This window comes from Heptranchias perlo, chromosome 10, assembly GCF_035084215.1.
Source record: "Heptranchias perlo isolate sHepPer1 chromosome 10, sHepPer1.hap1, whole genome shotgun sequence".
Lineage (NCBI taxonomy): Eukaryota > Metazoa > Chordata > Chondrichthyes > Hexanchiformes > Hexanchidae > Heptranchias > Heptranchias perlo.
Genome location: NC_090334.1, coordinates 28310508 through 28338286, shown reverse-complemented (window position 1 = coordinate 28338286; position 27779 = coordinate 28310508). Strand labels below are relative to the sequence as shown.

Below are 27779 nucleotides of genomic sequence, written 5' to 3'. Positions count from 1 at the left end.
ACTCGTAGACTGTACTCCATCATGAGTCAGTGGCTTCAAGAGAAGTGGGGAAAAATTGGAGGAATCAAATAAGCATAATATGGGGAGAAATTACGCAATCTAAATTGTGCATTTTCAAAGTAATAGTGTCAGGGATTGGAAAATGGGCAGAACCTGGATCCGCTAGGTTTCCGCCCCTTTTACAGCAAAAAGCAAATCGCATTGTTTGGGGGGAGGGGGGGGGGTGGAAATGTCACTTGTTTCTTCTGCTTTTCTTCTGCTTGCTCCAGTTAAGTTCCACCAGCACTTTAGAGGGCCTGTCTGGGAGCATTCTCTGACTATGCTGGGAATCCTGTCCCATGTGCTTCCGATAGTCTCAGCAGAACCTACATTTGCTGAGAGCTGGTGTAGGTTTTGTTCTGGATTTAGTGAAGGCCCCAACACAACAACGGTATTGCCAGTGTAAGGTGATCAAAGTCTTGCCCAAAAACCTTAATCTTCAGGTCGATCTGACTCGCACATGGAGCAGCAGGGTACCGCTCTGAGCTCCCGCTGCCTTCACACAACTGGTGCCTCTGTTGTGCCTCCACAGGCGCGGGTGCCCATTCCTATTATATAATTACCCTGTCCCTAGGATTTAGGATAGGATCAAGACGACAGCTGAGTGGCAGGTGGGCAAAAGTTCTGCCCTGCAGCATTTCCAGTGGCGCGATGCAACCACAGAATTTGTAGGCTGGCACCTGTAAACATTGGATAAGTTTAAACCGTGATATGTTAGGATTTGAATAAATTATATGTACAGAAAATATTTATACACAATAGCTTTGGTGCTATTTATGAATGAAAGTTTGTGACTAAACATGTTCAATTTTATAAATAGGACAATTCATTAATTGTGGCTCATTTGCATGGAAGCTACATTCTTGTCTTCATATTTAAGTATAACAATTCATTCATAAAGCAATTTTCAACCTCCCTAAATAATATTCATAAATTAAGTTAATCAACTAAATGCGCCTTGCTTTATGAAAGTTCCTTCATTTTTTAAAAAAGTGTTATTTCATTGATCTTCTAATTAAATGTGTTAATTAATTTTTGGATCTTTTTAAATTTGTCGTTACTTATATTTTTAAATGAGTTGCGTTTTAATTGGTAGATGATTACAGTTCTAATGTATTAATCGGACATATTTTTAATAAACATTTTGAGCTCCAAAAACTACTTGGATTAATGTAATGAAAATATCATATATGATACTGCTGCAATACAGTTAATTAAAATGTTGCCAAGGGTTTCTGTGTTAATTATTTATAGGTTTTCAAAATAAACAATGTATTCCAAAGCTTCAAATGCAGCATTTAAAGCAAATCGTAATTCGATCCAGCAAACCTTATCCTACAGTTGAAACTGAATATTGTTTGATAAGAATAGTTGCAGAACAGTCTGTGCTGCTTTAGCTTATTGGCATTTAAAGATAACCTTTTGCGTGGGCAAGCATATATTTTTAAAATCTTGCTATAGATGAGCAAGGGTGATACGCAGTAATTATAGTTGTAGGGAATACAATAAATTAAATGACGCCTTGACTGGGAAAGTGTGGGAGTCAGTTGACAAGTGAACAAAAATAAAATAATGTAAACCTTAGCACTTGAACATCTTTGTTCATCCCAGAGGTGAATTGATGTGACAACATTTATACAATGGTTTAATAAAGCAAGGAGCACATATTAGCAGACAAAGTTTTAATATAGTTTGGGAAGAGGAAGAGAAAATGTGTTCCTACTGGGTTTGGCCTTAAAGTAACGGGCGCTAAATTGGGCCATGTAGCGCCCGTTGTTTCGGTGCTACACGGCCTCTCCAACATCCAAGATGGCTTCTTGGTAGCGCAGGCATGTTTCCAGCGTGACCTTGCACCGGACGCCATCTTGGTACAGGAGTTAGCGCACGCGCAAATACCGAAAGCTGGAAGCATGTAAAGTAAGGAGAAAATGCGTGCAGCCAGTGTGCGACGCTGATTTAAAGTGATAGACACCATTTTGGCACTTAATGCTCAACTCAATGCACAGTCTTAACCCCGACCACCTGAACATGTCTTAAGAGTGCCTGGAGGACCCCCCCACCAGCACTATTTAAAGGGAACATGCAGATGTTGCAGGTTAGTTGCTGGATTATTGCTTCTGGCTGCTGGTGGAGTAGGAAGTGTTTTTTGAAGCTCCCTATACTTGCTGAGAGTTCCTAGTGTACATTTGAGAGTGGTTTGGCCGGTACTGCCTTATGGTTTGGAAAGTTACAATCGTGGTTGAACAACATTCCTGGGAACCATGGGCGGTCTGCCAGGGCTCCCGTTGGGCATTGAGCATGACTGGGAGCATGCAGAGAGGCCACACCTAGCGGGTCAAGCTGCGAGGAGACGGAGGACGAGGAGGCACAGGGCACTGAGCAGGCGGCCGTATCCAATGAGGGCCTTCCGGGACCAATTCTCTTACCTCAACATGACCAAGGAGGATTGCATCCGATGCCTGAGGTTCATCAAGGAAGCCTTGACCGAGATCTGTTAAGTGATGCGGCCACAACTGCAGCCTCAGAGTAGGCCAAGGACAACATCGCCTGTGTCTGTGAAGGTCACCGCGGCACTGAATTTCTACAGCTCAGGATCATTTCAGGCCTCTGGTGGCGACATGTGCAACATCTCGCAGTATGCAGTGCACTGCCGCATAAGGGAGGTCACAGACGGACTGTACCAGATGAGGAACAGGTTCATCACCTTCCTTCTTGACAGAGACAAGCAGAACGAGTGAGCACAGGGGTTCGCTCGCATTGCTGGCTTCCCCATGGTGCAGGGTGCCATTGACTGAATGCACACTGCCCTGTGTGCCCCGCATATCAACTTGGCCATCTTCGTCAATCGAAAGGGTTTCCATTCCCTTGAACGTGCAGCTGGTGTGCGACCACATGGATCGAATCATGGAGGTCGATGCCCGCTACCCTGGGAGCAGTCACGACATCTTCGTCATGCGGCAGTCCAACGTGCCAGCTATCCTTCACCCAACTCGGTAAGTCAAAGGCTGGCTACTGAGCGACAAGGGTTATTCCCTCACGCCGTGAGTCATGACTCCGGTCAGGAACCCACGCTCACGTGCACAGCAGGCCTATAATAAGAGCCATGCTGCCACACGCAATGTCTGGAGCACACCATAGGCCTCCTCAAACCACTCTTCCGCTGCCTGGACTGGTCTGGAGAAACCCTGCTTTACTCCCCGGAGTGGGTGGGCAGATTAGTGGTGGTCTGCTGCATGCTGCACAAGCTCGCCATCATGAGGGACCAGCCTTTGCCACCAATGATCGAAGAAGACCCTGAGCCAGAGGTGGAGGAGGAGGCGGCTGAGGAGGAGGAGGAGGAAGAGCCGGAAGAGGAACTGGAGGAAGACGCAAGGGTGCAACAGGGACCACACGCCTTGTCTGCAAGGGCTCTGCATGCTCGCCTGATCCATGCCCGCTATCAATAATGTCAACTACATCCCCCAACTCACCAACAGTCCTACACTCCCCACCTGTCCACTCCCACAAGACAATCAAATCGCCCTCCATCTGATTGCACATTGCGTTCCCCCTCAGCTCATCGCACAAATAAAAACCACCACCAAATGCAAATTCAAAGTCACATTTATCAATGAATAAATGAAATTATGCAAACAGAACAGAACTATTCACCCTTGTGCATTCTCTTAGCGCCTGTTGGTCATGTGCCTTTACCTATCTTAGTGCTCCTACGAGGTGCTTCCCCAGTGGCTGGAGCATGGATGGTGGGGGACCTTCAATGGAGGAGCGTGCAGATGGCCTTGGAGGATGACCTCGAGCAGCTCTGGGTCAGGAGGGCCTGGCTTCAGCATGGGCTGCAGCAGTCTGGCCTGGTTGGCCGATAGGCAACAGCAAGGGCACTGGTGGAATGGCAGGGGTGGGAACAGGAATGCTGTCGTCCTGAGGGAGGACAACAGGTCTGACTGCCATGGCGCCACTGCCACTGTCCCGGGGTGGCGCCTCAGCAATCCTGGTGATCAGCTGGAGAATGGATTGCTGGAGTGCTGTGACGCCCTGGAAGCCCCGTTCCACATGATCCCCAGAGCCATGATAGCAGGAGTCTGAGCTTCCACTGCAGCAGTCTGAGTAGCAGCCGTAGCTTGCTGACCTATGATGACATCGGTTTGTGCTGCAATGGAAGCCGTGACATCAGCCATCAGGCGTTGCGTAATGGCGGGTTCCACAGGTGTGCTGATGGAGGTGACCACCCATTCCATGTTGGAATGGATGGGCTCCAAGCTCTGCGCAAAGCCCTGTGCCAAGCTGGGCTCCTCCATGTCCCTTCTCATTGTGCCCAGGCTTTCTGGCAGGTTTTCTAGTGCCCCAAGCATTTGGTAGTGTAAGCCCATCAGCCGTCTTCTGTAGCCTGGGCCATCAAAGTCCTCATCTGACTCCTCTACAGCAGAACTAGTGAGCGACCTCACCCTCTGGCGAGCTGGCACCTGTGGCATCCGTTCCCCCCGCCCTGACTCCTGCGCACTTGTGCTCGGTGTCTCACCACATGCTGATCCCTCCTCTAACCTAGCCTCTTAAGGACGCGCAGTGTCAGTCTCTGAGGCGGTGGAAGCAAGTGTCAGATCGAGTGTCGGTGTGGCTTCGGTGTCCCCCGCCTCCTCCTCCTCCTCCTCCTTGGATGGTGCCGCCATGTATTGTTGGGTATCTGCAATGACAAATGGAAATAGGTTGAGTTGTGGAGTGGGGAGAGGAGCAAGTAAGTGTTGTGTGCCGACAGCATCTGCAGCACGTGAGTCAGAAAAGATTATGGGAGGAGGGAGATGTGGGAAAGGAGAAGGAGCATTAGATTATGCAGAGACCCCCTTCATCGGGACCTCCAGCGCGGCATATGGTCACGGCTGCAGCAACGGCCCGCCCAACGATCTGAAGCACTGTCTCCTCTGGGGGGGGGTGAGGACGTGTAAGCGTCCCCGTCCACCCTCAGATCTCTCCTGCTGCCGGCTGTTATGTGCCGCCTTCTCCTGCAAGACAGAGGACAGTGTGTCAGTGAGTGTCCTGCAAGGTGTGTGGGTGATGTGCCTGTCGTGGTTGAATAGCTGCCAGTGTGTGTGACCTGTGAATGGTGGTTGTGTGGCCTGCAAGTGTGGTACTATGTGCAGGTGAGATGCAGCGTGCCGAGTGCAGCATTGTGTATGGATGGACAGTGTTTGTTGGTGGGTGGGTGACGGGCAGTGTGTTGCGTGGAGCAGTGGTGCAGTTGGTAGGATGTGCCACTTGACACTTGCATTCACTCACCTTGACCACTCGTGTCAAATCATTGAACTTCTTTCGGCACTGCACCCACGTGCGTGGTGCCATGCTCCTGGCGTTCACTTCCTGCCAATGCCTGCGGAGCTGCAGTCTGGAGGGTCTCCTGCCACCCTGTGGATACATGCTGGCCTTCCATCAGGGCCTCCAGCGCATCATTGGAGAAGCGTGGGGCCCACTCTCGTGCCAGTCCTGCCATCCTTACGGCCATCCTAGTGAACTGTGCATGTCCCATTTAAAATGTGCACCTGCACCTTTAAGAGGTGCAGACTGCTGATGACATGCGCTGAGCACACCCCATTTCTGATTTCCTCATTCTCTATGCTATCATGCTAATTAGCAGGCAGCACGAAGTTCACGTGCTCAAAAATGGCCCTTATCAAATATTTTTCCCCTCAAGTTGGTCCATAATTTAATGCTTCTACTTTTCCTTTAATTTTTCCATTTAGTTCATGAGAAATTTTGTTATTAATCTCACAAAAGAAAATATGGCCCAGTTATCATCTGCAGTAGGCCAGCTGTTAGCTGTCCATCAACCACCTGAAGTGGACAAGCAGACCAGGAGCGAGAATGTCATTCCTTTGATCTGGCAAAGAGCAGCTGCTGATTTATGTACCAGGACTTTGTTCTTCTGTTCTATTTTACTTTCTTTCCTAAGGCAGAACCATGAAATCTGGTGGAAAACTGCTCTGTTCACTGCAGCATCAACAAGCTCTGACAACTGCAACAGGCTTTCGTTGGCTCGGAGACAGCTCTCAGGCATCTCTTCTGATGCTCACCTTTCGAGATTCAGTTGTTATTGTTCAATTTAACTTCTGTACATTGAATGGACTGTGGCCAACAAGCCTGGGGCATAAACACACCTGTATGAAAGAAGCCTTATTGTGGCAACCATCTACGTCCAACCTGCATACACACTACCCATTTCCATACCAAGAAAGAATGCTCCATCCTCCCCAATGGCAAATCTTGCCTGAAGTGTACTTCATTTTTCTGCTGACCTCTAATGCCTTATCCACAGTCAAGAACATTTATCCTTTTTTATTTATTAAGGCTATAAGACCTAAAGAATGGGGATTAGAGAGGTTACTTTATATTTGTCTGTCTGTCAGTCACAAAAAAACCTCTCAGGATCCATAGAACAAATCAGAATGAAGATCCCTTTCCAGGGGAAGCTCCATTAACCCAAGTCCAAAAACGTTGACACTTGCTATCATGACATGTATATTGCTGAAGCAAAATCACCTCTTCACCATTAGCATATGGTCACCATACACATCTTTCACTTTAGGTCTAGTGTTAGCCCAGCTTATGGTTTACAGGGTGCATCATAGACTTTTTCTGGAAAGAATTTTGGATGGCCCAATGAATTTTTTTTTGCAGATAAATCTGATGTGGCGAAGATGCTTTGCTATTAATCATCCACGATGATAAACACTAAACGTAATCAATACTCTATTTTCATGCAGTCGTGTTAGATTACTTGATTGGATTAGAGATTATATTAATGGATTTAAATACGGTAAATCCTGAACTCAACATATATTGGGACGGTCTCAATTTTAATATTGAATTCAGTATAATTTTGAGATATACATAATTTAATAAACATTGTGCACAATAGCAGCATGCAGTAAATGGTTTATTTTTAAATACAGTATTTAGTATTTTGCAGAAGTAAATCATACGTTTGTTTCCGTTTTATACTTGGCTGCTTGTCCTACCGTACAAATCTCTGAAACCACCAGTTCAGGTCAATAAACTGAAGTGCCTGACCTCCAAGTACTCCTGCAAGTGTCATTTAGAATAAGAGCAGTGAATCAGGAGCAGAGTGGAAAATATCTCAATTATGGGACTGATTGACTCCACAGAGAGTTGTTGCTCTGTCATTACAGTAGGCAGCAAGCAGCTTGCACTGTGTATTGGCAGAGTTTAAAATTATTATTTGCTGAGGAACAACAGCAGGGCAATTCTATACAAGACAAGGGTAAAGTGATAATCGTTTGATCAATAGTGCCCAGCATCATTCCCATGCCCAACAGCCCCTGTTCAAACTTCGTATAAAACACCCACTTCATTTTGCCTGAACTTCTGTGAGTACCATCTATGTAAGGACACATCTGCACAGCTAGCAAGTAATGATCTTTAGCAACCAAATCAAAAGGTGCGACTATAGAACTAAAATTGGGTTATGTCAGAATTAATGCTTCATTTATTCATACAAGCACTGTTCACACTCGCACTCTAAAATGTATTTTAGGAGCCATACGTAGAATGAAATTCAAACACCCAACAAGGGAATGGGATCAGAGCTAAATTTGTATCTGCTGGTAGAGCATTGGATTGAAACAACAGACCAGTCAGACTTCTCCCAAATCCCAAGGCAAAACCCACAAAGCCTAACTGTCAAGAAAGTGCAAATGAAAGAAGATACTGGTTGTAGAGCTGGTGTGTCAGGTTCGTCCCTAAGGCCACTGAATCGAGTTTTCAGAGTCATACAACATTAGTAGCGTACAGTACTTTCTCTACTTTTCACTCCTGCTATGCCTCAAATATGTTTGTGTGAAAGCTACTCCTCTCCAAGCCCTTACTTGTTTTAATTCATATTGGAATGAAGGAAACAGCAGCAGCTCCACTTAAAAAAAACATTGTAGATAGTGCTTTTTATAAAATACGTTCAAATGACGAGGCACTGCTTGCAAACAGGAAATCCCCATACCCTTGGAGATGGCATTAGTTTATATCAAACATCATTTTCCCAAAATGATATTCTCTCGCCTCTAGTCTCCAACCTCTGTCACTAAAACTTAGGTTTCTCAATTAAAAAAAATCCTTGCTGTTAGTCTGAAGTGATCTGCCCAACCATCATGGTTTCAGAGCAGAAGAATAAATGTGATGTAATGAGCCATCACTGACTCACTAACATCTTTGTGACTGATGTGCACTATTCAAATTAGCCTCTTCTCCACTTGCCAAAGTCACATACAGTGGATTTACACAACACCGCCAGATATCAACATAATTAATGTGCACACATACATCTCAGTGTCATCAAATTATGTCAAAGCATTAGCTTTTTAAAAAAAATCCATGGATAATTTGTGCCTGTTTAGACAGGGTTAAAGTGATAATATCTGAAGTATCCTAAAGGGGGTGCTATTTTAGACTTGTCAATCTCACCACTGAATTTTTCTACACACTTCATCAGCGCTGTCGCTGAGATTTTAACATTATCAAACAAGTGACTTATTTTGCAGCATTGTCAGAGAAACTGAAGAAGTCGACCTACTTTGATGAAACTTTCATATCCAGATAAAAGATAATGGACAATTTTGAAGTAGTGAATTTCCAAATTTGTCAACATCTAGTGATGTCAAGGATCCAACAGTTTTTTTCTAAAGGAGGGACTTGGGTATAATCAGACAGCTGATTAATACTTCTTCAAACAAATTTGAAAATGTAGTTAATCATCAGGAGAGCAACAAAATATAATTTGAATGGTTTCTACATTGAATGGTTTCTACTTGCATTGGACAAGTAGTTCTTAATTCTGAATATTATGCTGTTTCTTTCCCCTTTGCAGACTGATAATGACTGACCAATACAGACCAAGGTTTCACACACAAGGGATCAGAAACTGATGTCTAGACCTAACCACTTAAGACAGGTGACTATTAGTCCTGGTCCCTGTGGTGACAGCCTCTTAACTATCTGTCTGCTCTACATTAATACCTTGCAGATTGTCTTCTAAACTCTCCTCAATCTCCAAAACATACCAGTTAAAACCATCAGAACTGTAGTGCACAATTTAGTTTGCATGAGAATAAACAAAACAAAAATCTTACTGCAGTAACTTAGCAGCCTGAGCAAAAGTAAAAGCACCCTTAAGCTATAACTGAGCCGGTTTTGTAAACAGACATAGTTTTTCTACCTGAATGTTGGAAATCCATCGGCAGCACTCAACGACTGGAAGAGTTTAATTAACACATTCACAAACCACAACCTCTATCAGAGTGTCCGATCAGTTTTGATAACATCAGACCTTCTGTGGAATCCTCTTTAATTCAATTTATCTTCCCCTTTTACCAAACATGGTGTTCTACCTTAAATGCCTGTACACTACAAGCTGACTATCATTGGTTTTACTGTTACTGATAGATAGCCTCTTCTAAATGTGCTCTTACTTGTGAAACCAGCAGGTACTCTGTTTGGTAAACAACTGTAAGCATTTCAAATTGCTTTTAGGCTCTGCACAGCCCTTTTTTTCTAACATCAGCAGAGCTGATTATTTTCCTTCTAAAATACAGCATTTTATGCATTTGTTATATTATCATAAGAATAGTGAAAATATATAATACGCTTCACATAATGGCAAGAATTTAAAAGTGAATTGATCTGTCTGGCAATTCTATCCGATAGTACCCCGGGAGGAGGCTATGCTTGAAAAGATGCCAACTAGAACAGGTCAGCCAGTGGTTTCTGCCCTGCCAGGCATAAAAAAAGTCTTGCTGAACTCCCAGGACTGTGAAGATGAGCACTGGCTTAGAAGAGATTTTAACCATATAGTAACAAGGGCACATTAAACTGGAAAATCATGTTCTTTCAACACCCCAAACCCACAACGCCAGCAGTCAAGCTTTTTCTCAATTCTGGCATGGTTTTAGAGTAGGAACATTAGGAACAGGAGTAGAACCATTCAGCCCCTCTAGCCTTCTTCGTCGTTCAATTAGATCATGGCTGATCCGTACCTCAACTCCATTTACCCGCCTTAGCTCCATATCCCTTGATACCCTTACCTAACAAAAATCTATCGCTCTCAGTCTTCAAAGCTCCAACTGACCCAGCACGCACAGCCTTTTGGGGAGAATTCCAGATTTCTACTACCCTTTGTGTGAAAAAGTGCTTCCTGATTTCCCTCCTAAATGGTCTAGTTCTAATTTTAAGATTATGTCCCATCATTCCCAATTCTCCCACCACAGGAAGTAGTTTCTCCGTATCTACCCTATCGAATCCTTTTAATATTTCAAACATCTCGATCGGATCACCCCTCAATCTTCTGTACTTAAGGGAATGCAAACCAAGTTTATGCAACCTGTCCTCATTTGGAGGATGCCTGAGCACTTTTTTTGAAAAGGAAGAGCATCAAGGAAGATAAATCCCAACTATCCAACACAAGTTTGACTTTAAGTAAGCCTTGTTTCTTTACACAAATCTATTCAAGATTTGCATCAAAATTGGAGTTCAATACATTTGGTACCATATTCCACTTAGCATACTCTGCATAAAGTGTCATCTTGGACTGCAGTTATACTGCAGCAAGTGTGAGCCAAATTGGTGTGAGCTTGCCTCCTAGAGGTGGGTGCCCGTAACTGAATAGATGTGATTTGGTGACATGCCAGATTTACAAGATGCAATTTGCGTTGATACAAAGCTGAAACCTCTTTGCACTGAAGCAAATTGCGTAGTTTAAACTATAAATCTCACAGGATGGGGAGGTGTTGCTGTAAAGACTTCAATATTCTGCATTCCACAAATGAAGAATAGCAGCTAATAAGAGTAGTGCTATTTGTCTATTCAATAAGGTATCTCCCAAACTCATGTGTTGGATTACACAAAGACTTCTGGTAATGCAGAAGTCATTAAACGAAAGAATATTTTATTTTACAAAACGTAATGCATAACGTAGGCGAGTTAAAATAGATGCTCTTTCCCCTCGCTTAACAACCTTTAAAGCACAACCGTTCTTCATATCTGGTTTAGAAAGTTTTATTTTAACATTATTCCTACAGCTGTTAACTCAGAAATATCAGACTGACTGCTTCCCCCCACCCCCTAAAATGTTCCTTTTTATAGCCTTCGATGGCCTTTTCATCTGAGTGATACAGTCCTTGGTCACAAATCTCACTGCTATTCCACTGTGTGACATCTTCACTCGTTTGCTGCTGCTCATTAACAAACAATACTGCTGTGAAATTGGTTTAATGACAAAGTAATAAAATTGCTATTCAACTCACAGATTGCCTGAGGCTCTCCGAGCTCCTACAAGGCTTACACTGTGTGCCAAGATGCATTAAGCTGCTTATTTGTGTACACTGCATCCTTCACTCTGTTTTAGTCTATTTTTCTCTGTCTGTACTCAATACCGTTTCCTTGCTGCCACCCACCTTAAAATTAAAGTTGATTTATGCGCGCAACCTGTGCCACATTGACTCTGAGTGTGCTACATCACACAACTGGAGCTACAGATATTATTAAGAAAAACACTTGGTATCTCAAACGAGGAAAAAAAATCTAGCTTTAATATACAGTTCTCTGCTCGGATATAATAATGTTGCAACATTAGCCTATAATTTTGACCTGCCTCTAAGCAACTGAATAATCTTTCCAGGTTCACTTTCTTTTTTAATATCATGATATCTTGCTCACAAGTATTAAAGGGCCCGTGTCATGAGACATTTCAGGCTTGCAAGCCATCAATTTTTGTTTACAGAACATTGATCCGTGACATTGATGTCACCACATTGACAATGCTACCGCTCGACAGGAAATAGTGTGGTAGCATCAAATATGTCCATAATAAATACAAACGTGCTGTGTGTTTTACAGTATAGATGTTCTGACAATTTTTTTTTAAAAAAGAGGAATTTCACATAAAAGTAGTATGACCGTAGCCCTATAGAGAATGTCATGCAAACACTATTGTTATGGTAATGGTAGAGGTTGCTCTAAGCTGCACCTAGCATCAAATCACCTCCCCTCCTTCCATGAAATGACACAGCTCCTTTAAATATCAGTTTGCCTTTTTGTTTGGGCTATTTGAAGATTTTATTAATACAAGATGCACACATACCTACAAAGCTGTTTTGCTGCCACCTGTTTTTCATAACGAGTGCCCGTTTCTAAAACTACTTGGTTACCATTTCTGGAGGCCACAACCTCCACATGATTTACTGTTGTTGGACAACGGTGAAATAACAAAACGGCTATGTAACAGGTGGGTAATTCCTGCTAATTATAAGCAGTCAACATTTTTATTGCTGTAACGTAAAGAACACTATAAGTACTTTGTTTTTTTTTCTTTCACGAAACAGGCTTTTTGCCTTTCTTATAGCAGTACCTTGGGTTTGTAAGTGTTCCTCGTATACTAAAAGAATGTCTCACACGTGCTTTACAGCAGAGTGGTAAACAGTGGGCACTGAGCAAGAGGAGAAACGCTCAGGGTGGGGGAGGGGGTCAGATGCACGGTTGAAGTGAAGGGATTTTAGGAGGCTTTTAAAAGCAGGAACGGAAATGGCAAGGCGGAGTGATACGGGGAGGGAGTTCCAAACAGCATGGCTGAAACAGTGGCCACCAGAGGTGGAGCTGAGAGAACGGGGAACAAGGTGTAAATAGGTATTTGAGGTGCAGAACATAAGGCTGGAGGAGATAGCTGAGGCGGGGTGGGATGATTCCATGGAGTTGTTTGAAAGCAACGATGAGGATCTTGCATTCAATTCACTTGAACAGGGAAAGCCAATGGAGCTTGGCACTGACAGGCAATGGGAATGTGGAATATTGTGCAGATAAAGGCAGGAGCTGAGGCGTTATGAATGAGTTGTAGTTTGTGAAGAGTGGGGACTGGGCAGCTAGATGGGGGGGCTTTAAAGAAATTGAGCTTGGAGATGCTAACGATGTGAATTAGACATGGTTTTTAAAATGGTGAGGGAGAGGTAATGGCAGAACTGCATAATGTTATGCAGGTGGAAGAAAGTGGTCTTAGTAAAGGAATAGATGTGGGAAAGAGAGCTCAGTTTGGAATTGAGCAGTATGCTTGATTTCACAACTCTAGATTTCTATCTTCTATCTTAGCCCGAGGTGGCAGCCAGAAAGATTGATGGAGTGATGGCCAAATGTATGCCGGCATTGGCAGCACTAGGGCACTGTACTAAACTGGAATTTCTTTTGGCTCATCTAAGTCTTAACTTCAGGCAGGCAGTTGGAGCATCTGCCATGGGTTTGATAAAGGAGGGTGAGAGGTAAAGCTGAGTGTTATTTGTGTACCTGACTCCATGCTTCTGGATGATCTCATTGAGGGTTATAATACATTAGAAAATGCAGAAAGAAATCATAAAAATGAAACCAAAAACCAATGGAAATTTTTAGCCGTTTCTTTATAGGCTGTCAGCGTTGGCTCAGTGGGTAGCAGTCTCGCCTCTGAGTCAGAAGATCATGGATTCACGCCCCACTCCAGAGATTTGAGCACATAATCCAGGCTGTACTTCAGTACAGTACCGATGGAGTGCTGCACTGTCGGAGGTGCCATCTTCTGGTATTAAGAGGTAGACATTACATCCACCTCTCAGGTGGATGTAGAAGATCCAATGAAGAGCAAGGGAGTTCTTCTGGTAAACTCGTCAACATTTATCCCTCAATCAATATCACTAGAATAGATTATCTGGTTATTTATCTCAATGTTGTTTCTGCCCAAATTGACTGCCACATGTCCCTTCAAAAGTAATTAATTGACCGTGAAATGCAATAGGATGTCCTGAGGTTGTGAAAGTTGCTATATAAATGGAAGTTCTTGTTCGTCTTTTGCCTCTGTGAAGTACCTTGAACAATTTTTGATATTAAAGACGCTATATAAATGAAAATTGTAACCAGAAATGTATTACTTTTAGTTGGAGGGCACGCGTCACTTCGAACCTTCTTGTTTTTTGTTCAGCAAATTTTGTTGGTTCTGGACAGGCTATACTGTGGACTTCTACCATCTCTAGAGGGAAGAAAAAACTGATATTTTCTATCTTTCCCTAGTGGAATGATGCCTCTTGCTTGCTGACCATGGGTTGTTATTAGAACAGACACGGAGAAGTCCGGTGTCAACACCATCTGCTCTCCCAACTTGAGTGATCATTTTGAACGGGGTGTGGGGGGGGGGGGAGCGCGCGAGGCAAGGACAAAATCACACTGATGTAGATGGTTCAACAACATGCAATTCAGATAATGCTCAAAATTATTTTTTATACAACATAAGGTGGTGCTTAAACTTTAGATTCTTGTGCTTATGCATTAAAATATGGGTGTGCAGGCAAGATTTGAGTTTTATGGATAGAAAGCTAAAGTATTGGTGAGGAAGATTTAACGTGGATGACAAATGGATCAAATCACAGAGTACAAGATGGGGCATAAGCTGGTAGTTGGCAGGATGCAGCAAAGATTTTGGAACAAGCAATGGTCAATGGGGGATGCAGAGGGGGGATGCAGAGGAATATACTGATCATCTGGACTGGTTAATATCAGGTGTTGCAGGTTCTGAAAAATGGAACTTTAATGATGTCAATTCAGGTGGAAATTATAACAATAATCGGCAGCTATTTCTGGACATTTTTTTGAAGTTTGCTGTTAAGATTATATTTCTCAAAGTATTGATTACTGGGAAGTGGTATTTGTAACAGATGTGGTAGTTATTTGCTGTTACTGTGTCATAGTAAAAAGCGTGGGTTAACCCTAGAACTCAGCACAATGACCTAACAACAACACAATCCCTTAATTAGCTGTCAATTAGCATTATTAAAATGAGGCTGATCATCTCGTCTGCACAATATTTCAATTTCACTGTGTGCCTTTAGGTCACATAAGCCACTAGTGTAGAGTTAAGACAGTTATTATAACCTTTCACAACACGTCTCTCTGTATATTGCCTTCCTACTTGGCTAATTCTTTAGTTACTGTTAAAAAGTCAGTAAATGGAATCCATGTGCTGTTTGCATCATCACAAGTTGGAGATGTAGCAGATTGCAGTATAAACACACTGGGGTATAAGTCACTGAACTCTAGTGTTCCTCTCATAGCAAATTGATAGCATAATTTTATTATGCTCTGAACAATGACTACAGGGAATGTACAAGATCTGCACAGCTCTACATATAATCCATTTGACTAAATGTAACACTTCCATTAGATGAGTATATAATGAAAGCAGTACTGGATGCCAGCAAGGACTATAACATTTCAGTTTTCAGATCTTGTCAAAAGGGCACACAATAAATCATACATATAGCTTATTAAATGTCATAGGCAGGTGATCCAACAGGGAGCACAAGGAGGGTGCTTATATTGCAAGATGACTTCTCTGTCATGTGATATGTATTCTTCAGAGCGCTAAGGTCAAAAAATCTTTCCATGGATTTTAATAAGCTACTTATTACCGTCTTTCGATGCTAATTATTTGATATATCCTTTTGGTAACCATCTATTAATATTGAAGTGGCAGCCATATTTTAACAATGATTAGGTAATAACAATCATTGTTCATTTTTATATAATTGATAATATAATTCTAGTGAAAAAGTGGGAAGATTCTATTGTCGGGACACAATGAAAGAAATCTAGAAAAAATGGTTATTAGTTTTTACCCCCTATTGTAATACGTTGTGGTGGATGAAATGGGCCTTTTTATATTTATGATGATATTAAGTGATTTCTAATAACCAATGTGATATCAGGCCCTTAATATATTAGATCTCAAAAGAAAACTGTTGATTAATTACCATATTAAATCTTGAAGTGAAGGTTTATTATAAATATCTAAGTTCCTTCAGTGTCATCTTGTGCCGAGTTTAAAAATAAATCAAATATTAGGTAATTAAAAGGCATATACCGGTGACAGGTAAGCTCATAAAATAAACTATCAACCATAATACGCAAATGCAGGATAGACCCATCTCTTTGTAGCATATGCACCCATGCTGCAAAGCCCAATTTAGAGTATTATCAGTTCTGTTAACATTAACAAAGACGAATTAAATTACCAGCATTTTTTCATTCAATTGCATGGCTTGTAGTTTAGACTATGTACTAACCACTGCATAGCCCAGAAAAATAAACTGAATTTGTACATGCATGCAAAATTTGGTATCTGTCATCATTCATCGTTCATCATATATAAGGATAAGATAAATTTCACACCATATGCCATTAAATACAGATTCTTGCCAAAGCCTGGATGTAACCACCGCAATATTTTCCCATGAGTCATAATTGAATCCAAAGATGTTTTCACAACAATCAGATAAACTCAAAAAGAAACAGTAATTTGACACTACGGAGCAAAACCTCAGTATTCAGGTATCATGTGATTTAAAATCCCATATAGTACTAAAATTCCCCTAAGTGAGCACACCCCAGAGAATTAAGTAAATCTTTCTTTCTAAATTTAGAACTGAAACAAAAGAGAATGATGCATCTGATTATATGTAAAGTACGGTCTTTTACCTCTCTTTATTTTTGCACAGAAGCCTTCACAACATTGCTTACTTCATTTTATCCAGCACAGTCTAAACATTGCTCACTATCCTTTTTTTTGCCTCTATCAACTGAACATTAGGTAAACTCCAAGGAATCGCGAACCCAGTGTTTCAGCTGTATGAGAATGATGCGCCACTTGCTGATATCAAAACAGAGCTTCCTTGTGGCTTCTCCAAGCCTTGATTGTGCTACTGAGACAAAGGAATGATTCAGCATCTCCTCTCATGTGGCTGCTTGAAACTAGAAACGACTGCTTCAGTCCACTGTCACTGACCATTAATTTGCTGATATCAAATAAGGAAGCTGTTCAAATTGATTAGAGTACAAGCACTTCTGCAAAACACTCTTTCGCCTGGTAAACAGGAATTTAATTTGAATGTATTTTTATTGCTATTTAGTAGCCTTTTCCATTTTTAAAATAAATCCTCATACTTTTGTGGCGTCTGATCAGAATATGATCTCGTACTTGAAACCACCTGTCCAGTGTTTACAAATGTGGACCCTTGCGTCACCTTTGACCTTCAACTTGCCAACCTATACAAACTGTTGTACATCTATTTTTTTTTCAAAAATGACAATGTCAACTGATAACTGTGAAGCCTTTAATGTTTGAGTAGCTGAGCTCTTAACATTGTCAGTTCTTTAGGATATACTAAATTATTAATTTGGTACAAAATGCATCATATCTGACATAATATAAACTGGTAAAATTAAAATGCTTAATTGAACCAACAGCTTTAACTGCTTTTGAACTCGCTGTATTCATAGAACAATTTCAAACATAAACATCATTTTGAATTTTATGAAAGATGATTTTTTTAAAAATATAAAACAATTTGTTAATTTTTTTGATCTTCAGTACAGCAGTTTATTTCTGCATAAGTCACCCTGACAGAATCTAAGCAACTCAATTTTCTGCTCTGTAGCTAGGCACATTGCCTTCTACATAGCACTAGCATGAAAAGGCCGTGGCTAAGCTTTGGTTACTAGTGTAATTGAAATGCTATCCACACTATAGGGTGCATTAAAGTCAGATAACAGCAGTTCCTGTGGCCAATTTAAGTAGCTTGACTTGCCTAGGAAAAAAAAAATTGCCTGACAGATAAGGCAGACAAACTGGCTAATTCTCCAGGCATGTCTCTCATTGTGATCCTAGAAAAATGAGAAAAAAATGAATCACAGAACCACAAAATCAATTGACCCTCAGGTTGCTCATCAGGCACGGAGTCCGATAAACCTAAAAGCTTCGTTAATGTCTGCCTGCCTGTATCCCACAGATAGAGTACTTTGTAAATGAACCTGCTTTGATAAATATATTAAGGAAAGCTGCGAATAAAAGGAAAGTCTTCTCATTTGTAAATACAACCTCTGCTACATGGAATTATAATGATAAAATGGGGTTCCATGTAATTAAGTTTGTATAAGACCTGAAATCCGTGCAAATACCTTCCCTGAATTTTGAAAGGAAACTGTCAGTTCAATTAATCTGAACATCACCCGAGAATGTACTGAACAAAATTAAGCTGCAGATAAAGCCCGGGCCAGTATTTTGATAAGTAATTCCTGTATCATTTCTTTGGTACTGTGATCATTTTATTTAATCCAACCTCCCCCACCCCCCCCCCACCATTCCAAGTTATGTGTTAAGCCATCTACAAAGGGACGACTAGTATGACTGTAGTGGTGGTAATCCGTCATATCACACATGTAAAATGGAAAAAAATATATATTTTAAAAAATATGATCAAAAAGGAAAATCAATATCCTGTTCTAAATAATACTGCATTTCAAAATGTTACAATGCAACGCCTCATATCCAGTACACCAGAGCCGATATTGCATGTTAGTGCGCTAAATAGTTTTGTATCTCAAAAAGATGGGGTTAGTTACAAATCAAAGAATGCCGCCAGAGTAAAAAGCAGAGATAAGTCACTCACCAGTTGTTCACTTGTAGGATTGTGAGTCCCGTGTCTTGGGCTAACTGTTTCTTCTGCTCCTCTGATGGATATGGATGCTGCCCAAAAAAATAAATATCAGTCAAGAGATGTTGAGAGCCAAAAGCAGGCGCTGATTAAATTCAGTCTAACTACAGAAGAATGCTGTTTCATTTAAATTAAAATTCTTTGCAAAGAAAGTTACATTCACCCAATATGGATTTTAAAAACAAAAATGAAATATATTATTTTGATTGCTGGCTGTTGACACTTTTTTGGATCGGCCTCTAGCCCTTTTGAAAGCCATGTAATTGCAGGAGGCTTTCCTCATCTTACCCTGTCCATATTAGTAATGACCCCTTGCTACTACTAAACCACTAATAGTTTTCAGCAGAGGCGAAAGAAATGAATAGGATGAATCTAAATTCACAGTTGGTAATTTGCATTGTATAAGGCTGCCTTAGCCACTTGGACTGTTCCTGGTCATCAATCGTCCGCTGTCAGGTGCTGCACTATGCCACAGTGATAAATACGCTTCCTAACACCAGAATTCATCCAAACAATGTAATTGTCCTTTATTTTCTACTCAGTAATGAAGATAATTAATGGTTTAGACAAACAAGAAGGAAGTTTCGTCAGGAAGAGTAGTGGGTGAAATCAAAAGGCTTAAGTGAAAATTTTGAATGTCCAAAATACATGTCGCAGAATAATTTCTCAATATATCATAGTGGCTCAGGACTGTAGCCCCAAACATATTATTTACTAAACGTCACCAAGATATGTATTTCCTTTTTTTATATCATCCGTCAACATTAACTCTATCTGTATTGAAGCCAACTATTCCAGTACAGATGACAGTAAGGTGTTAGTATAAAACCAAGACTAACTAATGTAGGAAAAGCAACACATCTTCAGGTAATGCAGTTATGCTATGTATATGGCCATTTGAAATCTCTAACTCATTCATTTTCTGGCACAGCCATCCTGTAGCAATTGAGGTTTCCCAGTGGAATACATGCTAGAATATAGTAACAATGATGATGGATCACTTCATCACTGTGGAACCAGACTGTGGTGAATTAAGGACACAGGTCATAGGTTTGGCTGTCCTGAAACCACTCTGCACTGATGAAGCTCTCACAGAGGTGTGAAATAGTAGTTACACAGTGTATACATTTTAACTAGATATTAATTTTCAGCTTCCCTGTTACAAACTCAAATCTCTGTCTCTTAGCATTGTTGTCAATAATAACTGCAAATTATTTAACACTGGATACTTTTTACTGCATTCCACGCTGGAATTTTTCTGCACAAGATTAATTATTTTAACTCTCAACTGGCACAGTCAATTTATGCTGCACCAAATGTGGATCTAAGTGTTACTGTTTCCTGACAACAGCCAAAACAGGCAGGAATGCTGCATGACTCACTTGGCCTCACAGACGTGCACTACTAAACATGGAGAGCGAGCAAAGCACAGGCATTCAAATTGCAGCAAATAGCTTCACTTGTGTGCTGCCTCAACAGTGCTTACAGGCTACAGAATAACAATTATGGAAGCTCCAGTGAATGGCCTTCGTGATTGTGTCTAGAGAAATAAAACAGTTATCATTTCATACACTTCAAAGGCCACACTCAAAACCCAGTAGCTATGTAGTGCTATTGTGAACAGGGCTCCCCCATAGAATACAGTGCTGCCCCCTTAACAATAGCTGGCTTCTCTCCTGTTCTCGCTTGGCTTCCAGCCAGACGCCTGTTTGCTACACCATTAATTTATGTTCACTGAGTTGGTGCAAGGTTCTAGAGCAATGTTTGTTATCAATTTGCCTTCCAAGTTGATCCTGTAGCCTACCATATTTTGAGATGATACATCTGATGCCTCATACCAAAATCTATCAGTACTGATGTGCGAGGTTAAGGTGAAGTTTTGTCATTTCCTAGTGTGTTCATGCATGTATAATGTGGGGAAATCCAAGTGTCCAGTTATTACCCTAACATAGCTTTAACGAAAGTGAAATTTTCACTGAATCTAGATAATGTTCTATAAATTACCTGTACTACACTGTCATAAATTTGTAGAAATTCCATAGTGTACTCAATCAGCAAGTCCTCTGAATAAACATCAACACCAATTTAATGGCTTGTGCACACATTGTAAACCAGAGAATCTCAACAGAGGCAAATCAGATAAATCAAACAAACCCTAGCTCACAGAGGCAAGAGTGTTTTTAAATAAGAGCTTACACTAAGGATTCTTTATTCCATAAAATGATTGAAACTTTTTAGTGTAAGGATTTGAAAAGAATGCACAAGACAAGGAATAAATGTTGGAATTTTCTGTGATTGGAGGTTTACTAAACACTGAAGTTTTTCATTTACAATTTTAACAACTGACAGTATTTGAAATTTATTTTGTTGTACATGACAAAATGGTTTATTTTAGCACATTTATATACTTTCGGAGATAAACATAGGTGGAGATTATAATACTGTGCGTATAATTGATTAAAACCATGTACCTCGTACCCCAGTTATACTGCACATTTGATGTTCATGAGGTGCGATCTTTTGCACCACACCAATACCAAATGTGTGGTGGAACTCTGCCAATTTTGCAGAAACTGCCAATTCAGCATAAGTAGCAAATTCACCAGGCCAATGAACAGTGTAACCATAACTGCCCGTTACAATCACTGTTAAAATGCTGCACCACTTTGTGCAGTTTAACCGGGACACTATGGGCTTTCCCGTGGCTCTCCAAAAACCCTATACTCCCTAGGTTAAAATGGTCTCTGTTTTTGCCAATAAGAAAAAAAGTTACTAAGGTGAAGATTATCTACAGGAGCAAAAAAAAACCCAGTTTAAACCACCTACTGCTCCTCGCTCTGAACAACACTGATAAAAAACGCTCAACAGAAAGAATCAGCATCATAGATCCCAAGCACTGATGACTAGAGATGACAGTTCCATCCTGTACCCTAAATTACTGGATCAGTGTAGCCAGAATTTATGAGAGTCAGACACTGGACCTCACATAGCTCACATATTAGACCATTAGGCATCTAACTACCTCTGAACAATTTCAATGCATTATCTCTCCTTCTCCCTGGGGCACAAACTTCACTCTTCCATACTTTTAATATATTTTGTCTGCACGAAGCAGATCGAGTTATTACATGCCAGCAGAACACAGCAAACACCAGTATCCTGGCTGTGAATGCAGGAGCTGTGATTTCAGCATGCCCACTGCATGGATAGTAAAACAGGATAAACACTGACACAGCAAACTTTATCTAGAGATGGCCGTTTTACTCCTGCATTATAACTTGATTTGTTTTCATGCTGACCGTAGATCAAACCCTTTCCTAGAAAGAAGATTCATTATTTTTGTTTACAAGTCATGCACACAAGGAATCCACTTATCTTAATTTCGTAGAAAAGCCTGAAGTAACCACAAATAGGAGTGGTTTCCACACAAATTATCTCAAGTCAGTGGTTACAAAGCATTTCACCAGAAACCTCTGCTTGCAGGTCACCAAATAAAGAGCACAATCGTACAACAGAACAATGGACTGTCAACGTAAAGGATCGAAACATCATTATGAAACATCATTATGAAAGCATCTTGGGTGAAAAATGTCAGGCTCTTTTATCAATAGATTATCTCCCAATTTGGCTGTTTGCAACTTTTATTTATCAAAAGAAGACAAAATGTTCCTTCAAAAAGCACCTACTGGACACAAATATAATGTTCCACCTAGTCAGCTCCTTGACGAATGATGGAAACCAATAAAATTCCAGAATTCCCTAGATTCTAGAACTCCGCTATTTAAGAAATGAGGGAAAGAGAAAACAGGGAACTATAGGCCAGTTAGCCTGACATCAGTAGTAAGGAAAATGCCAGAATCTATTATTAAGGACGTAGTAATAGGGCACTTAGAAAATCGTAATAAAATTAGGCAGAATCAACACGGTTTTATGAAAGGGAAATTGTGTAAGTAGAGAAAGTATGAAGGAAACTGTGTTTGACAAATCTATCAGAGTTTTTTGAGGGTGTAACTAGCAGGGTAGATAAAGGGGAACCAGTGGATGTAGTATATTTGGATTTTCAAAAGGCATTTGATAAGGTGCCACACAAGAGATTGTTACACAAGATTAGGGCTCATAGGATTGGGGATAATGTATTAGCATGGATTGAGGATTGGTTAACTGACAGAAAACAGAGAGTAGGAAGAAATGGGTCATTTTCGGGTTAGCAGGTTGTAACTAGTGGGGTGCTGCAAGGATCAGTGCTTGGGCTTCAGCTGTTTACAATATATATCAATGATTTAGATGAAGGGGCCAAGTGTAATGTATCCAAGTTTGCTGACGATACAAAGCTAGGTAGGAAAGTAAGCTGTGAGGAGGATGCAAAGAGGCTGCAAAGGGATGTAGACAGGTTAAGTGAGTGGGCGAGGAGGTGGTAGATGGAGTATAATGTGAGAAAATGTGAAATGATGCACCTTGGTAGGAAGAACAGAAAAGCAGAATATTTTTTAAAAGGTGAGAGACTAAGAAATGTTGGTATTCACAGGGATTTGGGTGTCCTGGTACATGGATGACAGAAAGTTAACATGCAGATACAGCAAGCAATTAGGAAGACAAATGGTATGTTAGCCTTTATTGCAAAGGGGGTGCAGTATAAGAGTAAGGAAGTCTTGCTGCAATTAGATAAGGGTTTGGTGAGACCACACCTGGAGTACTGTGTACAGTTTGGTTTCCTTACCTAAGGAAGGATATACTTGCCTTAGAGGGGGTGCAACAAAGGTTCACTAGATAGATTCCAGGGATGAGAAGGTTGTCCTATGAGGAGAGATTGAGAAGAATGGGCCTATATTCTCTGGAGTTTAGAATGAGAGATGATCTCATTGAAACGTATAAAATTCTTAGAGGGCTTGACAGGGTAGTTGCTGAGAGGCTGTTTACCCTGGCTGGAGAGTCTAGAACTAGTCATAGTCTCAAGGTAAGGGGTGGGACATTTAGGACCGAGGTGAGGAAACATTTCTTCACTCAGAGGGTTGTGAATCTTTGGAATTCTCTACCCCAGAGGGCTATGGATGCTCAGTCATTGAGTATATTCAAGACTGAGATCGATAGATTTTTGGTCATTAAGGGAATCAAGGGATATGGGGATAGGGCGGGAAAGTGGAGTTGAGGTCAAAGATCAGCCATGATCTTATTGAACGGTGGAGCAGGCTCGAGGGGCCGTATAGCCTACTCCCGCTCCTATTTCTTATGCTCTTAAAAGAAGTAGACCTGCTCTCCAAACCAGATGATCCTGGGATTACTTCCCAGCATTTGACTGTAACTTGCATGGTTTGCATTGATTTTTATCAGATCTTGGCCTGGGGCATAGTTGGAGCATTCAACTTCACGGAAACCTGCACTCCTGGTCTTTGCCCATTACAAGGTTATCCCTCTCAAATGATAGCAAACCTGCATTTTATGAAGGAGTTCATCTGGACGATTGAACAAATACATGAAAGACAAATGATTAAATCATGGGATTGGTGGGGTGGGGTGGCAGGGGGGGGAACAAAGACAAATTTTTACACCTCTGTGATGTTTTTCTACATTAAAGCTGCTATATAAATGCAAGTTGTTGATGGCTATGACAACGAAAATGCAATATTAAATGTTATGTGATTTAGGGAGTCCAACTGGAATCTCTAGAATCATGAGGTAAGTGGACTGATATTCATACCACTGGGCTGAAAAGTTGTAGCAAAACCCACTCCAGAACTATTTGCATGAATGTTTGCAAACAAATTAACAAGGATCAATTTTCTGAGAATTTGCAATAGAATTTCAGCAGGTGACCGTGTTTAAATGGTAGAGGGTGAGGATCAGTGTTAAATTCATATTGGGCTCGAAAAAAATTGAAATTTAGCCAAATATGGACCACTCCGATTTTGAAGTATTTCTGTCCCTTTGAATTCCAGCATGCATGTGCAAACAAACAAATTATTTCTTGGCAGTAGGGTTTGCAATTTCTTATTCTAGAACCCTGGCCATTACAACAAGCCCACAATCCTGGGATGTGCAGCCGAAAAATCCTGAAATTTCAGAAGTGGCATGGCAGTAAAAATGTAGTTGACCCAGTCGCTAGGATCAGTGCTGCCTCTGTGTTTTTATTGATTGGTAGAATAGTAGCTGGAACTAGACAGGGACACAGAAGGAGAGAGGCACGGGTAAGTGAGAAAGGAGCCATGGCAGAAGAAAACAGCAGGTGAGAAAGAGAAGAATTGGGATGAGAGAGAGAGACAGAGGCGGAGAGAGGCCAGGATTGTAGAGATATTGTGAGACAGAGTGGAGAGAGGCACGGGTGACAGAAGGACTGGGTGTAATATAAAGATGTCTGTAGAGAGAACTGCTGTTGAGTGAGAGAAATGCAATAGGAGGAGTCAGAATTTGAAAGCCTTGTACTTGCTGGTGAGTGTGAGTGGGAACCAGAACAGTGCTATGCTCACCATAGGCTTCAGCAGTAAGAGTGGCAAACTATTGCAGCAACTGGTTTAAATACATGTTAGATTGTACTGGTTCGATATCATGGAGAGCTATGGCACTTCTGTCTGGTAATGAACCACAAGGCTTGTCTACATTAAAGCAAGAGTCAGAAAGCAGCATCAAAATGATGGTAAATAACAATCCTAGTCACTAGCAGGATTTGTAACATTTAATCCCGAATTCCTATGATCACAACTGGCATCCGGGATTGCAAACCATGTATGATGCCATGGTGGGTGCTCCACTATTATTTTTCTGCCATTTTATTATAGCAGCTTTGGGGAAAGGGGAGAAGGAAATGGAACCCATCACCATTGGTGATGGTATGTGTTTTTACAAAACATAGTTTTTATGTCTGATACCAGGTGGTCCAATGGGAGGATAGTATTTGGTCTTGTGTTAGGCAGGAACCTGATTGCTAACACTCCAATGGAGGGTGAGGGGGAGTTATGTGGTACTGTGGAATGCATATGATCTTTGAGAGTCTGTATTCTTATGCTGAGTATACCTGATCCTTGGGAGACTCATGAAGGGGATACACATATGTCAAAGTCCTTGGGTATTGAAAGCTAGTTCAAGACTTAAATTTCAGAAGATTAATTTCTGATTTGGGGATTCCAAGATTTAAAATTCTAGACTAATCCATGCATTCATCATTGCTAAAGCAAAAACTCCCACCTCAGTCCCAGCTCTCTGTAGCTGTGAAGTACAAGACCCATATCACACATCTACATCTAATGCTGATTTCAGCTGGAAGTGAAAAGTCAGCCATATACTGGACAAACCACTTAAAACCCTCTTTACTACCATGAACTGACTTAGGGCAACTCTTTGATAAACCCTTGGGGAACTGCATTTAGTTTGGATTTGGATGAACCAAACTTACTGTAGACTCTATGGATCTATCAATGTAAATGGGGATTACTCTTATTTCGTGTAACTAAAACAAATGTATTTTTGTACAAAACTAATTTCTGTATCATGCAATTGGAGTATTAAAAAGCAGCTCACACACTATCATTCTAGTTACAATAGATATAGGGCACTAAAGCTGATAATCAGCATCAAGATATTTTTAAAATTATATGCATAAAATATATTTTAGTTATTACCTTTCACCTGGACTACCAGCATTTGCCTCTTTTCTTTCATTAGCTGTTTTCCCAGTCTGGTCTAACAGGAAGTCTAAAGTGATCCTGACTCCTCCCTGGAGGCTGCTCATCAGCTAGCTCAGCTTACAGCAATGAAAAATTGGTAACACACAAGAGCTCTGACCCTTTGGTTTCCATCAAATTATCTTTTATTACAAAAGATAATAAAAGAGCAACTGTCCTACCATATCCTAGCTAAGGCTGCTGGTCTTTTATGTTTCTTTGTTATTAGCATGACAATACTGATGTTCAACCATTGTAATCATTACCAACTCCAGTAACGCTGACTAAATTGTTGAGCACACCAGCAGGTCATTAGCCTTTGAGCTGGATATATAATAGCTCTGAAACAGATTTGATAAACCTCAAGTTCTTTCCTGTTGACAAGTGTCTCAATTCTTTTCAACAACTTTCAGAATCCTATAGGAAGAATGGAACAAAACCACCAACAGAAGTAGCCCAAATAGCTTAGACAGCATATGCTGAATTGCAGTTGACTAGAAGTGGAAGACAGCTGTTGTTTTTTACTCGACATTGGAATAATTAATGAAGTAATCAAGCTATCAACTGCAGACTTTGACCAGCAGGCACTAGCTTAACTAATGCCTTCAAACTAGGTACCAGCTGTAATGGCCCCTTAGGATTATAATTCCCTCTTTTTTGACGTAAGCGAGGAGGTGTGCATAAAGGAAACTCAGTCATCTCAAACTGTTAGCCCTGTTTCCATTACTGGCTGCCTGCTATGTTGAACATAGTGAACTTATAATTTTGAAGAGTTACTGTACAGTGTAATATTGTGAGGTCACTAGATGGGATTTGCAGCATTTTTATTACCACTCATCTTGGTCTGAGCCATAGACTGACCTGGTTGTGATTAATAGTCGTGTCTAGTTCCCCCAGAAAGCTACATATAGTCTTCTCTCTCCCCAATTAACATAAAGGTGCTTGTTATTCAAATCTGCACATCTATCAAAAGCTATTTCAAAAGTATAGCGAATTGAAAACTCACAGCAATAAGGTTTTAAATTTGTATGCAAAATATATTTTCTAATGCATACTTTCATAACATTAAGAATGATTCCTAAGCATATATAGTCAAAATCTGATGCTAATCTGATTTACAAGTCTTCTGAAATGATGGTGCAACCCAAGGAATACTTAGATTTTCTTTGTGCAAGAGAGTGCTGTTAATTGTTGTGGTCAGTAAGAGTTTTTTTTGTGCCGAAGCAAATGCTGAGCTATGGGGGCTGGTGTTTATCAAAGAAAATCTTTGGATAGGCTAGGAAGGGGGCACGGCAGCTACCATGCAGCAGCGCTGGACTGTCGAGTGGGAAATTTGTGTTTGAATCTCAGTCATGATTGACATTTGAACTTGGGGCTTCCCTAAGGGGTAAGTTTGCCAAGTCTTGGCCAGGAGTCTGTAGAAGGGACGTAAAGCTGCCTGGGCAAGGAATCCCTTCTCACATCACTCCAGTGCACCTCCTGGTAAATCAACCAAGGAGAGATATTGACAGCATCTGTTGGCTGCACCATTTCATCCTCC

The 27779-nt window shown here is 41.0% G+C and overlaps 1 protein-coding gene across 2 annotated transcripts in view; it reads right to left on the bottom strand.

The window, feature by feature from the left end:
- meis2a (Meis homeobox 2a) overlaps positions 1 to 27779 on the bottom strand; it is a 100734-nt gene that overhangs the window by 18924 nt on the left and 54031 nt on the right. For both annotated transcript variants that reach the window (XM_067991377.1, XM_067991376.1), the window contains exon 9: positions 18543 to 18619. In XM_067991377.1, the coding sequence (XP_067847478.1) occupies positions 18543 to 18619 (77 nt within the window). The remainder of the gene's footprint in view (positions 1 to 18542; positions 18620 to 27779) is intronic.